At 37.3% G+C, this 15,165-nt stretch overlaps 1 protein-coding gene across 2 annotated transcripts in view; it reads right to left on the bottom strand.

Moving 5' to 3' along the window:
• The window catches only part of itga3b (integrin, alpha 3b), a 54,870-nt gene extending 39,910 nt beyond the window's left edge, over positions 1 to 14,960 (bottom strand). For both annotated transcript variants that reach the window (XM_084135965.1, XM_084135964.1), the window contains exon 1: positions 14,541 to 14,960. In XM_084135965.1, the coding sequence (XP_083992091.1) occupies positions 14,541 to 14,713 (173 nt within the window). In that variant the 5' untranslated portion in view covers positions 14,714 to 14,960. The remainder of the gene's footprint in view (positions 1 to 14,540) is intronic.
• Positions 14,961 to 15,165: the final 205 nt, after the last annotated feature.

Below are 15,165 nucleotides of genomic sequence, written 5' to 3'. Positions count from 1 at the left end.
AAAATAAATAAATACACGCGTTATAGGCTATATGTAATGTGATAGCCAGATATGACGACGCTACTGGAATCACCGCAGATGAGCAGCTGAGTAAGTTATGTATTCATCAAGCCAACGTGCAAACTATCGCAAATCAAAGTGAAAGTAAGTCGCAGACGCTTAACACACAATCATCATCATTAAAAGTAAATAAATGAAATGATCTTACCAGGGCTGTTGCTGCTCTCTCTTATTGCGGTCTCTGATTTTGAAAATTTAGCTGATGATCAATAAAATGCCGCTCGTATCTGTTGCTTTCAGTGACGTGCACTCCAATAAACATGCATATATATCACGGGAATTGAAGATCGGATTTAAATCCGTTTCGCAAAAACACATTTATGTGACCAGGTGTAAATGGAATCGTTTTGATATATCAGATAGCTATCCGATCTGAGAAAACGCATGAAGTGGCCAGGTGTAAACAGCCCCATGGCCAAAGCAGCAACGGACAAAAAAAAAAAGTCAGAAGTAGGCTAACTAGCCTAATGACTGCAGGCTGATAGTCATGTTTGTTTATTTATTTTTCTGGTGAAAGTGTCTTGCCTCAGGCTATAATGCAAATTGATTTTTCAACTTTGCAGATTCATCTATGGTAGCTTGATATTATAATGTTGACGATATATGGCTATTACCTACCCCACAAACATTGAATTGAATTAGAATTCTGTAAAACAGTAGCCAATAGGCTACTATAATGACGCTGGCTTGTAAACGTGAGCTACGCGATCTTTTGGCGCTTGAAAAAAATAAAACCCATGAAATTATATTCATATGACATGCTGAAATATATGCCACTGTACCTGGGTTGAAGACATTTCACACGCAACGCAGGCTGTCTGCCCAAGACGTGAGAACTCCTTCTGCAGAGTTTGGGTAACGGCTTGTCAACAAATGCACGTGTTAACCATGTAACCATGACAGATTTTACGACAGTAGTAGAAGACAATACTGTTTCCCAACTGTAGGGGGCGCCCGAGAGCAAAAGTTACTTAGTGTTGCTTTAACAAGCAGCGTTGTGAATGTGATAAGGCAAAACCCAAACAACCTGCATGGCTCAAGATCACTGTAAGCAATGTATGTTCAACTAAACCGGTCTAGAATGGAGCGTAGACATCTTATTGAGATGAATCAGTGAACTTCATGCCCGTATGGAAATATGATCAGATTAGATCAGGTGATTCACACACTTGTCAGAACATGTTCAAATAGAAAACATTTTACATTATTTTCAAGTTATCTCAAAGTAGTTTTCAAAAAACTTTTAATTTTTACTTACTTGCATTGTTTTTTGTATATTTGATTTTTCACAAATTGAAAAAAAGTATCATCATAGAAGTATTTGTTCTAAGTAAAAGTACTAAGTACTAATAGTACTCAGTAAATAGTACTGCCTATTTATATCAACCTACACTTTGAATTTGTGGTTATTTTATGAATTAGCCTGAAGGGCAGAAACAGCTCCATGACAAAACTACTGGCACAAGAGTCAGACAAGCCTAAAATAGCTGAAAACACAGTCACGCCAGGGCTCCTTCTCCACTCCGAAGTTGATTCTCTCTATAAATAGATTGTTCAATGAATTTAATTATTGGTGATTGGATTATTCAGTGAAGTTCCCCGCTGACCAGATTTTCATTTCTGTACAAATACCGTAAACAGGGTAATACAACCACTCAGATGGCATATTGAATTTGACAATACAAGCCGGGAACAAAGTCCTTAATCTATTTAGCCTTTTGTAAATGGCATAATTACAACTCTGAGCAGGAGAGTCACAATATGACTATGGAGCAACAATCAACATTACTGCCATATAACTGTTCAGAAATTAATTTAATAAAAATGTTAAATAGTACCACAAAGCAAGTGTAGAGGTTTCCCCAAGGAAGAGAAAGTATAATTGGTGAAAAAATGTCATATGTTTCCATATTTTATATTACTCTTTCTCTTGTCTGTCACTGTGCATGGATAACTGGTTTGGTTCGTAATAGATCAACATTTATTAAAGTCCCCCTGTGTCTATATTGTGTTTTTAATATACTTAAAATTCATAAGTCAACACCATTGCTGAGTATTTTCACTTTAAAACTGCAGTGAACCAAAGACAATCTCAAAAACACGGTTTGAAATCGCTGGTGTTTCTGACGTCACAAACTAACCAATCACGTCAACGTGTGATCGTCAACAAGCGGATCTCTGAGCTGCTGTGAGTGAGTGGAGGCGGGGCTAATTTGCACATTCATAGAACCGTATACTAAATGAAGCAAGGGTGTAGAGCTACATTCAAGTTATTTTAAGGCAAGAATAATTTTTTTGTTTAAATATGTTTAAATATGTCATTTTGGTGATCAAAGATGAGTTTTAAGGGATACAATTATTGCCTACAGGGGGACTTAAAGTTTTTTTTTTTTTTATCTCTAGCCTGAGACCAACATTTCTGAAAATAGCTGAAAGTAGGTTTCTACCAAATTCTAAGCAATACTAGACATGAATGCCCTCCCAAGCCATATTTACAACTGTAAAGCTCTAGGATCATTTGAATGCCAAGTTCCAGGGTTGGGCGGGCCATAAACTTTAAACATGGTGGAGGGGAGAACGATTGCTGCTGTAAATGGTATTATTTATGATTTTTTTTCTACAACTGCTACATCGCCTTGTCTTGTTGTTAAAGTAGTGTATATTTACATATAATTATGAATAATCATTTGAAGCATATTGTATGTTTTATTCTCAGCGAAAAAATAGCCTGCATTTGACCAAAATTCCAGAGTCGTCAGCAAGCTGACTAAGGGTACGTTTACACGACAACGATATGCTTTTTCCTTTTAGTTTTCCACGTACAGACGACACCATTGTCTAAATGATTCCCATTCACACGGATCCGCGAAAACTACTAAAAACCTTTTTTCTGCTACCAGGCCATTAGTTCAGTCAGGACCACTTTGAGAATTAAATTTATTGACAATCTTTGGATTTGGCGAGAGGCATAGAGTCTAAAGAGTCTAAGCTTATGAAGATGCTAGGAGGTGAAGGGATGGAGATGGGTGTAAATGTCTGTGCGACAGACTGCAGAGAATTCGTTGAATGAGCTTAAATACTATAGTAGATTAGAGTAGGTGGAGTAACAAATCAGCTGAGCGTCAGCTGATATTGTTTAGCGATCAGTGGTCTGCCTGAACTACGCTTGAATTCCATTCAATCACTGAAGCTCTATATGTAACACATAATACACGTAATACGCATGTGCATGATGTCATCATCTTCAGAGATTCGCGTTTTTGTTGTTTACACGGAGACCGTTTTCAAAAACCTGCACTTTGAAACACGTTTTCAAAACTTTGCGTTTTCAGGCACCCAAAACGCTGTTGTCGTGTAAACGAACAGCCAAAACGCATAAAAAGTTTTACGTTTTTAAAATGGTGTCGTGTAAACAGCCGCTAAAGCACTTGAATGCAGTGAGGAGCTCATAATCACTTCAGAAGTGGGTAGTAGGAAATTTTCGATAGCACATGAAGCTAGCATAAACACCTTAGCAACTACCTAGCAATCTCTCACAATCCTTTTAGCAACCATGAAGAAAAGTACAAGTTTTTAACCTATTTAACAAAAAATTTAACCCCCATTCTTTACATTTTTCTTCAAACAGTTTTCAACTTTCAGATAAGGCAATTTTTTTTTGACATAATCAATGAGATCTTCGTTACAGCAATTTAACTGAATATTTACTTTAAAAAAAAAAAGACAGTAGATAATCACTGGCCAGATAGACAGTAAGATCGAAATTGTCACATCTGCTCGCTGGAGTGCCCATGATCGCCCCCAGAGAGCACTCCTTCCATCTCCTTAGCTTCCTCATCATGAACTCCATTTCCCAGTACCCATTGCCTGACTCATTTTGTGTGATTATGTTCAGTGTGTGATTACCTTGTTTAGATCTGCCTTTATAAGCCCTGTGTTTCCACTCATTTGTTGCAAAGTCTTTTTTGTGTTACAACTGCAATTCTGAGCGTTCTTTCATGGTTTTGATCCGTTACCTGTTCATTGGATTACCTTGTTTGCCTGTGTTTCTTGGACCTTGTTTTATGTTTGGATTGTTTGCCTGTATTTTTGACCCTGTGCCTGTTTCTGGATTACGACTGTGAATTATCCTAAATAAAAGCTGCGTTTGGATCTTCAGCCGTGTCAGAACAGTTCTTAACAGAAATTATGCTCCAGTTCCAATGTTGACACTAGCAACATCCAGATCTGTTGTTGTGTCTCTCAGGTGTGTGTCTACATACAGGCACATCTGTCAGTGGCTTTTCCAGCAGGCAAACATCCTGTCAGAGCAGCACCAGCCACCATTAGTAGAAGAGACTCAGAGGAAAATAAATCTGTTACCAAACACGCCATCAGCAACCATAATGAGAAGAGATGGAAACCCCTCCAATAGACAATTTAACATCCTGAAGAGAATCCCCCACCACAAACGCATTTGAATTCTATTAAAGGTCCCGTATTATGCCCCTTTTCACAAGATGTAAAATAAGTCTCTGATGTCCCCAGAGTGTGTATGTGAAGTCTGCTGTCTGAATGATGATCAAACATATACTGATGAGTTTAATAAAGTTTATTGTACATCACACAAAAGATGAAGTGTCAGTTTTACTTCAGAAAATCACCATAAGAGCTGAGTAAACACAGTAAGTTATAAGAAGTGCGCAAGTACATAAACGAATTTCGGTAGAGTTGAGGGAGCATTCCTGTGGGCGGAGGTTAGTCAAAAAACGGTTCTACTGACGTCATTAAAGAAGGAAGTAGAGGGATGTAGTCCAAACGGGCCGTTCGCTGTAGGCGACTTCTGTTAAATAAAATATCTCGCTTGGCATTTAACTTTGAGCTTTATAATTTTACAGATATTATTTATGCTCTAACAGCAACATTACACACTAACTAAAGTTTGAAACATGGGATCACGAAGAACGGAACCTTTAATTAAGAGCATGTCAACAAATAAATAACTGGCTAAAAATAACTATAGTATAAACACTATGAACTTTTCAAATATTATAACATTAAATTAATTGATCTCTCAATGATTATCAATGGTCCTCGAATTCTGTAATAATTGACATATTTTCTCAATGAATCTTTCTCACATTAATCATGAAGACCTGGGCCTGTATTTATCAAGCTTCTCAAAGTGCCATTTTAGTCTTAAGTGCTGAGAATTCATGAATTTTACTCCTAATTTTAAATGTAAGTATAAAACCAAGTTATCAAATTTCTTAAAGCTAAGAATCACTCTTACTCTCCCAGTTATTTAAAGGGGTGGTATAATGCCCTTTTCACAGGATGTAAAATAAGTCTATGATGTCCCCAGAGTGTGTATATGAAGTTTTAGCTCAAAATACCTCTCAGATATTTTTATATAACATGTTAAAACTGTCACTTTTAGAGGGTGAGCAAAAACGCACCGTTTTTGTGTCTGTTTCTTTAAATGCAAATGAGCTGCTGCTCCCAGCACAGAGGGCAGAGCTTCAATTGCCTCCTCACACAGACATACACTGAAAATTTCAAAAACTTCTAGCCTTTTATGTTCAGACCGGAGTCAGACAATAATGGAGAGACTCAAGAAGTGGTGACAACATCTAGAATGCAACAGGACATTTCTGAATGGTTAGTTGATGAATGTATGTAGCTTATGTGTCTATCTTAGTCATTGATTAGCATATTCTGTCTATAAATCTATATAATCATAAATGATAATCTATAAATCGCGTTGCCAGGGGCGGGTTTTATGTAAATTTTAGGGTTGGTGATGTCACTAACCCGAGAGGAATGTCGTGTAGTCCCTACCAGCCATTTGTTGTAGTCCTTAAAAAGCAATTTCTTTAAAAGAAAATATCTCCCTTTGCTTTGAACTTTGTAACTTTGCAGATGCTGTTTATGCTCAAACAGCAACATTACACTAACTAAAGTTAGAAAAGTGAAATCATAATCAACCAACCCTTTAAGACAGCTCGAGAGGTCTCTCAAGTGGTTAGGAGTTGCCAGTAGGGGCTTGTGAAGGCACTGAGGAGACAGAGACATGCACACATCTTTCAGGAGAGGAAGAATGTTTTTGTAATATTTGACGGCGAGCAGTTAATCAAACGGTATCGTTTGGACAGAGCAGGCATTATCTTTGTCAGTGCTGGTTAATGTTGGGCTGAACTTCCCTTTTATGACATGTTTCTGCTGTTCGACTAATTCAGCACGCATTTGCGCTTCTTCCTCCCATATCATATCATATAATTTGCCATATCATAAAATCTAGGCTATATATAGGCAGGTCAGTTAACAGCACACCGGTTTAAAATTTGTAAATAAGACATGGTGGAAAACGTGTTTATCTTTCATTCCAATGTGTATCATAATGTATTCTTTTGAATGTAAACTCCTCTTAGGAATTTTACGATTCAATGTGAATTTATCTGAGAATATTCTTCAATAAGGAAATCTATTCAGTGATTGGTCCATGCGAATGTCGTCATCCAAAATCCCGTTTGTGGGATTCAACATTCAAGTGTCGTGAATCATCTCTAAGACTGACACTTAAGATTTTATATCTACACTTCACTTAAATTACGACTTAGATGCTTGATAACTAACTTTTAAGCGCAGCTTTGAGACAATAATTTTTTTACTCTTACGTAAATTCAAACAGTTTTAAACAAAAAAAAGTAATTCTTAGAGGCTTGATAAATACGAACCCTGATTTCGCTTGTAGTATTTCAGGGTCTTTAGTTGCAGCAAATAGCACAAGCGGTCGGCCTCGTGAAGGAACACAGGAGGGCTTTTCACACTAGTTAACACTAGTTAAATAGTTAACCTTTGGTTAAATACGATTAATTGTGCAGTGTAAATAGTTATTAGTCAGATTATTTGTGTTGTCAACTATTTTCTACTGCTTTAAAACAGCAGTTTTCATGTCAGTTTCAGGGTATTTATTGGCCAGAATAAGCTTCAGTGTGGACCAGACTTTATGTCAATAATCAGAAGTCTGACTTGACCACAATGACCAGAGCAAAATACATTTCATGGTGACCTGAATGCAGTTATCTAATCCATACTGATCAGAAGCTCATGCTGAGTGGCCCCAGAAAAGCACATCCATCAACTCTCACTTCCCCTGTAGGAGACTTAAATCTGGCTCTCTGAAAGCTGCTGACTCTTGTTTAGCTAATTTGTGTTGGATGCACCATTGCCCGCTTATTGGTAGAGGTGGGAGTGCTCGGATGAATATGCTGAATAAGCCAACCAGTCTGCCATGTTGGTGAGCAACTACACAACTAATTGCAGATTACGCGGTTGTCTTTGCACTGATTTGCAAACAGTAGGAAAAAGAAAAATATTGATGAGAGACATAGGCTATAGACTTGCACTGCGACCTCAGACACGCTAGGAGGATCAACATACAACTAGATTTGCATGTCCTGAAGGAAACAGCAGTGGTTACAACACAGCAAAAGAATTACTGTGATTCAGTATGCAAATGGTACTATGGCATGGTTGTTGGTGGTTACAATTTGTATTCTGAACATTTGATAAATGTAACTCAACATTTGCAAACCTTTAATCTTTGTACAAAAATGTACAAAAACTAAAGATACTACTGTAGATTTCATATTGTACAAATCAAAGTTTGCACTGAGTAGGTTAAGTGTGAATATTCAACACTTAATATTGTGTTTATAATGTTTGGCCGTCCTTAAAACATTTAATTCTAATCAAATGTGGAACAAAAGAGCCTGATGTTTCATGATGCACTTGTGTTGTGAAGAGTGTCTGGACTCTGGGGTCACAAATTAGTATTCTCCTGTGCGTGTTGAAAGGTGGGCCCTTTGTATCACGTTTCCTGAGAGCACTGAGTAATGATGAGCGAACAACCAGATGTATCCAGCACCCTAGGTGACCATTTTCACTTATCCGTGAGACACCTTCACTCTTTCTCATCTGATATAATCTGCTCAGGATGAGAATTAAAGCCAGTTCCCTGATGAGAATGGTGAGGACTTCATGATCTTCCCAGTAGGGGTCTTTTGATGGCCAGATATTTACAGCTCAGCTTGAGATAATCTGTAAAACAGACTTCAGTCCCAACTGTCCCACAACAGTAAGAAAAATTACAACTACAAAACCCTAACAACCACTTACCAATCCTCCAAAAACACCCAAGCAACAGCATAGAACTTCTAACATTTTCTTGTGATTTGTGATTTGCGTTTCCCGTACAGGGTTAGGGTTAGGGTTAGGGTCAAGGATTTATTGAGTCCACAAGTCATGCAAACATGCATGAATGTCAAGAAACTATGCTTCTACACACAGGTCGAGATCTGTCGTTCCAACCACACAACTTTGCGATGCTGTTTGCGAATGTTCGTTAGAACTATGTTTTCTGGAAACACCGACTCGTTGAACTATGCTGATAACGACCGAACTTACAACTGACCATAGTTGGCTAACAATGCTTTTGGGAAACGCACCTCTGGTTTGGAATGACATGAGGGTCAACAAGTGATCCTTTGCTTTAAAATTTGTTCCTGAAGTCTATTATCACTTGTAAAAATAGAATGGGCAAAAAAAGAATTGGATTAAATGTCATTGTCGCTGCAGGGTATCATCATGGTACACAGCTGGAGCTTTGAAAGACCCACACCTGAATCAAACAGTGTAACGGCTGGGGTGAAAAATGAGAACGCTGGAGGGTTGCCAAATCTCACGTATTCATGCCATGCACCGAAGCACCGTGAACAGCTCATTCTCTGTTTATTCACTCATAAACAAAGTCCTTTTCTCGTTTAAATATAGTGATACGAAAGTAATCTTGGGAATGTGAAAGTTCATGCAAACATTTGCTCTAGAGCTCATTAATTATTTCTATCTTATTGTACATAAACAATCAGAATGAGGGAGGTATACCAGTGAGGATTGTGGGAGCTGAGAATGAAATACCGGGAAAAAGAGTTTTTGAATTATTTATGGAGCAAGAGTGCTGTTTTTTAAGAGGGAGTCGATATGTTCATGGAATGTTTAGTTACAAAAGAGTTTAAACTCTCAATAGCTATGTTTCCATCCAAAGTTGCGATTGGAAATGGAAGTTGCTGCAGTAAGAGAAGCCACAATATCAAATAATTTTGTATATAATGCATTACTTTGTAATAAACTGTAATAAATTATAATAAATTGACGAAACACAATAAAGTTATCTTGCTTTTGGAGGCGGATGCTGCTGTCTGGGAAGGCAGTCGTGTAAGACAGTTCTGGGTGGTAATTATACTGAACCACTTTTACAACAGACTTTGCTCAGGCATTTCAGAACAACCAAAACAGCATTTCAGATGCTGAGCAACAAATGTTTCCATCGTAGTTTATGTGCATGTTTTCTTATTGGATAAAATATCCTATGCATTTATAGAATTTATGCGCATTTTGGCGTTTCCCAACGATAAACATCCAGCGATATCCCAAAATGTGCATAAAAAGAGGTGAATGGAAACATAGCTAATAAGAAGATCATGCCTATTGAATGAAAGAACATTGCCTTAAGCCATAGTTTGCAGACAGTTGAAGCCTGGCAACACGTTTTCCTTAATTTAATTAAATGTGTGACTCAGAGTAATTAGACTCATTGATCTGTTCTTACTCTCCATCAAAAAACAAAAGCACATTCAGCATTTAATAAACTCTCACTCTGAGGCCCATGACTGTGCATGTCTGTCTGGGTTTCAGGCCTCTAATAGCGCTATAATCCTCCTCTGTTTTTGAGAGGTTCCCGTCCTGTCCCAACCTGCAACCTGGCAGGTCCACTTGAGCAGGGCATGATGAGGAATTCTCAGCATTCCACAGGGTCAGAAGACTGGAATAACCAATCATAGAGCTGAACACAACACCACTAGATTCTGCACAGGAAGAGGACATAAAGAACCACTGGGCACTCCATGCTGAATGAGCTGTTTAAAGAAGTCGTAAGAGGGGTATATATTTGTTTTGTGCTCTGAAAGGCTGCCATCTCTGAAAAGGGATCAAGCAGGGATATGAAGAGTTTACTCTAGCAGACCTGAAATTAAAAATGACCCCTTTTACTTTCTTAAAAAATACTACTGTGTGTGCATGATTCATTGGTGCACTTTATTCCAAAGACAAAAATGTTGGTATGTGGTATCTTTAATCAAAATATAATTCATTGCTTCTCATGATCCAACCCATACCTAATGGACAAAACCAAGTAAAATACATGATAAGTACATGACTTATAAGAAGCAAGTTTTCATTTCATGTTCTCGTTTGGACCACAATTATGATATGAAGATGGTTTTCTATATCAGTGTTATTGTACATTTATACAACAATGTACTAAAAACGGAAAAGCTTTTCCTTCGCTTTTTTTGCGTACAGACGACAACGGATCTGCGAAAATGACTAAAAAAGCTGTACTATGCTGCCAGGCCAGTAGTTGGCGATGTCACTTTGTAAAGAAAGGCTACGCGACTAATACGTACTGTAGTAGTCATATGCTTTTTTGTAGTTTACACGTTCAAAGTTTGTGTTTTCAGGCCCCCAAAACGCTGTTGTCGTGTAAATGAATGTTTTACGCTTTTAGATGAAAATGGTGTTGTGTAAACAGTCCCTCAGTTTCATTGATATACTACTTTTTTTTTGTTAATATTTTGAATTAGATTTTATTTTTTTAAATGTTCTATTTTCACTTTAATTTTAGTTAAAGTTTAAGTAATTTTGTTGCAGGTTTTTTTTTTTTTTTTTAAATATACGTATCTATATAGATTGTATTGTATTAGTTCACTTTAAGTTAAACTAATGTTAAACTAATGTAAATGAGAAATGTTGAGAAACATTGCCTTGTTGAGAAAATGTTGAGAAATGTTGACAAAATGTTGAGAAATGTTGCCTTGGCAAATAGCTGAAATAAAATAAGTTAAAGTTTTTTTTTATGTATTTTATTTTAAGTTAACGTTTATTTTATTTCAAGTTACAATTTTTTTTATGGTTTTTGTTTTAGTTAAAGATGATAACCCTGAGTGGGGCACACCATGTCATTCCCTGAAAAGCAAATCCTTCACCTCCCTTGTCTCTTATGTCTTCATTTCACACTAAAAGCTCTAAAAGCAGTGTTAATGCATGTTGTAAGAGGGTGATCGCACCTTACTCCTGCATTATTTAAATCTTCACACTCCTCATGCTCAACTAAAACCAGGTCTAATTCCTGTCTCTGTGGTGAGAGAGTGCAGACATTTGGTTTTTGGTTGTAAAATTTAGAAAAGCAGAGAAATATATTTGTCTCTTTTCATTAATAAAGCCTCAGTTTGAGCCAACACATTCCATCTCCCAGGATATGCCGAGAGAAGAGAGGGGTCTGGGAAGTGTCCTGCTAAGGCAAACATGGCCTACAGTAAAGAGAGATTTGATTAGATCTCTTTCATAAGATGCATCAATGCCCTCATGCATTTTTTTTAAATTACAACAGTATTTTGTTTATATTGTAAAGCATATTTTATCCCAAATTGTCAGTAACAAAATCCAAAAACAAATCTTGTGTTCTTTTCTATAGCAAAATAATTTAAAGCATCCAATCATTCATCCAATAAAAAAAAATTGTTTCATTTAAATAAACCCAAAAATATCAAGGATATCATCAGGATAATTTTTCTTTAAAATTGTATATAAATTGAAATCTAGTTGAAGTAATTTAAAACTAATTCTACCATTGTATTTTACAAATGAGGTTTATTCAATTTGTTAAAATGAATTAAACATATTAGTTAACATCAACTAACAATGTTAATATTAATCGTTGATGTTAGTTTTTAACATTCGCTAATACATTACTAAAATCAAAAGTTGTATTCGTTAATTTAGTTAAACCTTTATATATATATATATATATATATATAATGACATACATAAAGTCAGATACATAAAGTCTTTCATTTTTAACTTCAACAATATTAAAGAATCATTATCATTATAATTCATTTGCTTTAATTTGTAAAATTACAATCTCATTTTCATGATGAGATAAACTGCACTGACTTTATTAGCTAGCTTTCACAAGCCAGTGTGCTGTCAGTTTTATAGCATGTAAAGCATCTTTTCTAAAGGGTAAAGGGTCTATTTAGATGGCTGTTAAAGTGAACACAGCTGGGTCTTCTTTAACTGCCCATCATCTGCCCATCTAGCCTTCCTAAAGATCCAAAATGCCATTTCTGTACCAGTGCATCCACACGCCTATGAGTAATGGACGTCACTGTGACCATGTGGCCCCCTCTCATGTTTCAGAGCCTGGACAACATCAAGCTCCCCAGATTGCAGAGCCCATTGATCCAGTCCTTCAACAATAACACTGCATTAAGTGGCAAATTTATAGCAGCTTGATGAACCAGAGAGGTCACAAAAAGAAGTGATTTAGGTGATTACATTCAAAGCAGAGTCATCGTCTGCAAAAAAATGCGCAGAGGAGATTCCACAGTTCTCTGAAGTGCCTCCTTCAGGGCTTGTATAGATGAAACTAGATGATAGGCTCTTAATTAGCAGGAAATCACAAATAAGGAAAGAGCCGTTTGGGGGAACTCCCTACCATCCCACAACAGAGGCATGACTGACAGCTTCAAAAAATACATCAGCGACAATTACATTCAGCACATTCAATACATTTTTCTCACTAAAGAGAGGTGAATTTGTGCCACTAATTCTGGCACTACATATGCATGCTTAGATATATAGCAGCAAGGCATTGCTGAGAGTTTTCCTTTTGAAAGCAACCACAGAGAGGGCAATAGGTTTATCAGGAGGATAAACAGTCTCTCCAGGCAACAGGTTTTACCGGCACAGGATATGAGGGAATGACAGAGCTCTGCTGAACAAAACCTTACTTTGAAGTAAGAAAACTGAACACTTCTGACACCAGATATCATATTAAAGCAACTGTAAAAGCCTAAAGAAAGTAGATTATGTTTATCCGATAGACTGTTTCCTGTCTTTACGAAAGCACAGCCAGCTTTAAATCCATGTCTTGAGGTGAAGGCCTATTTTTCTTTGGCATCGCCAGCCCAGTGGAGAAGGTAAAATTAGTCTAAAACAGGTTCATCTGACCCATCTGAACTAGACAACTTTGAAGCTGCAGGCATTTATCATTAGAAGGAAAATGATTATGAATAGTTGCAGTAGGTTACTCTGTCCTGCCTTCTCCAGCTACAGTCCTATTGTTTTGACTGTTCTTGGCGTCTGTTGGTACGTTAACACCCGGGCTATTTCACTGGATTTGTATTACAATGATCTTAGCAGGGTAACTAGAACACTGTAGAAATTGTAAACTGATATACACCACTAAAAGAGCTTGTATTATATAAATAGTATTATTTAAAAAAAGTTGTCAATTATAGCCGTGTGTTCTAGAACGATTTTTAAATGAGCCTAGTAAGTTTAACAGGTCAGAAACGTTCAGTGGTGGTACCATGGTATCAAATCTTAATATTAGTATTGTGACATACACTGTTGCATAGTGCTGAATGATTATTTATGATAGTTGTATGCCACATGCTACTTGATGTCAACGTTATTACCCCAAAAATATATGCTTTTCCCATGGTATCATTTCCAGAAGATAAAACAACAACAACAACATATAGTAGTATCAAGGTGTCATGGTGGTATTTTTTTGTTAGTGCATTTAGTTTAAGAGAACTTCAGGCTTGCACATTTCTGTCACATATATAAAGCAGGACAACTCAGAAGGTAATAGGCCTATAACTGAAATTAAATATTGTAGATAAGTAAATGGCTAGTTAGTGAAGGTTGCGTTTCGCAGTTAGCGTTAAGAGGTCCGATTCATTTTAGCCAGTTGGTTCGTTAAGACGATTGTTTCAATGATGCGAGTCACTGAAGAATTGGGTGAACAGCTGGTTGTTGTTGGTTGCTGGTCCAAGATGGTCTACCAGCGGCACCAGCTGTTTGGAACAGCTATAAATCAGCAATCATGCAGCTACAATATTGTTTACAATAGCCAATTATTAATGAAGATATTTAGAAATATAATAGGCTACTCGAGATTTTTATTGTTACCTTCTTAGTTTTACTCTTGAATCGCCCCTTATCGTACAGTCAATAATAGGCAAAATACAAAAATAGAGAATAAGCAACGAAAGCTTTGTGAATTAGTTCGACCGAATCATTCAACAGAATCGGTTCAAAAAAACAATTCGCGAATCGGACACCACTAGCACTGCAGGTGCGAAAGAGGTAGCCTAGTTTTGTTCTTTCTCTCTCTCTTTATATGCGCACAGCTAGATATTAATTCATACATGAATCCATGTAAGGAGCATAAACATCTAAAGGTTTGTAATGTTGAATATGTTTAGTCATTCCTTATTCTAGTCTGTATCAGATCAGCTCAGAAAGACAGAAAAGAAGCAAATGTGACATATAATGTATCATTCCGCAAAGCAGCTGAGGGTACTTACAAGTTCTTCTTTGTCTTTTCGGTCTGTTTATGCAATGCAACAGAAAATCCAAATAAACTGCCCTTGGTTTTTCCTTCTTTGATGACCGGGAACTGCACGTCAATGTTAAATCCAGTGTTCGTTTGAATCGCGTAGATTACGAATACGCACAAGTGCAGAGACCTTCCAGCCATGTTTAATATTCCCAGCTCTCGCTCTCTCTTCCACTTGCACAACCAAAGCCAATAAGAGTGGACTGGTCAATCACTGGTCAGTCATAGGTAAGCGTCTCCCTCTCTTCACACTCTGGCACTGAGCTGTAAGGTGTCTCTTGCTGTTCTCTGTTCCCCGCCTCCACACACCCTCACAGCGAATTACGACCTGCCTCTCCCGCCACACTTTACTAGTCCCGCTTCCACAAATAGAGGACTAGAAGTGTCCCACAAGTCTGATAAGGAGAGAGAGTACTTAAAGTTCTTCTCTCTAACCCCCCCTGCCCCCTCCCCCCCTCCCCCCCTCCTCCCCTCACACACACACACACACACACACACACAACACTGTTACATACAAGCATTCACTTGTTGCTATGCTGTACATAAGATTTAATTTTTCAAGGTTTTGTTGTTCATATTTTACCACATATCTC

Source organism: Abramis brama (genome assembly GCF_963993115.1).
Source record: "Abramis brama genome assembly, chromosome: 14".
NCBI lineage: Eukaryota > Metazoa > Chordata > Actinopteri > Cypriniformes > Leuciscidae > Abramis > Abramis brama.
This window is presented reverse-complemented; position numbering and strand designations above follow the sequence as displayed.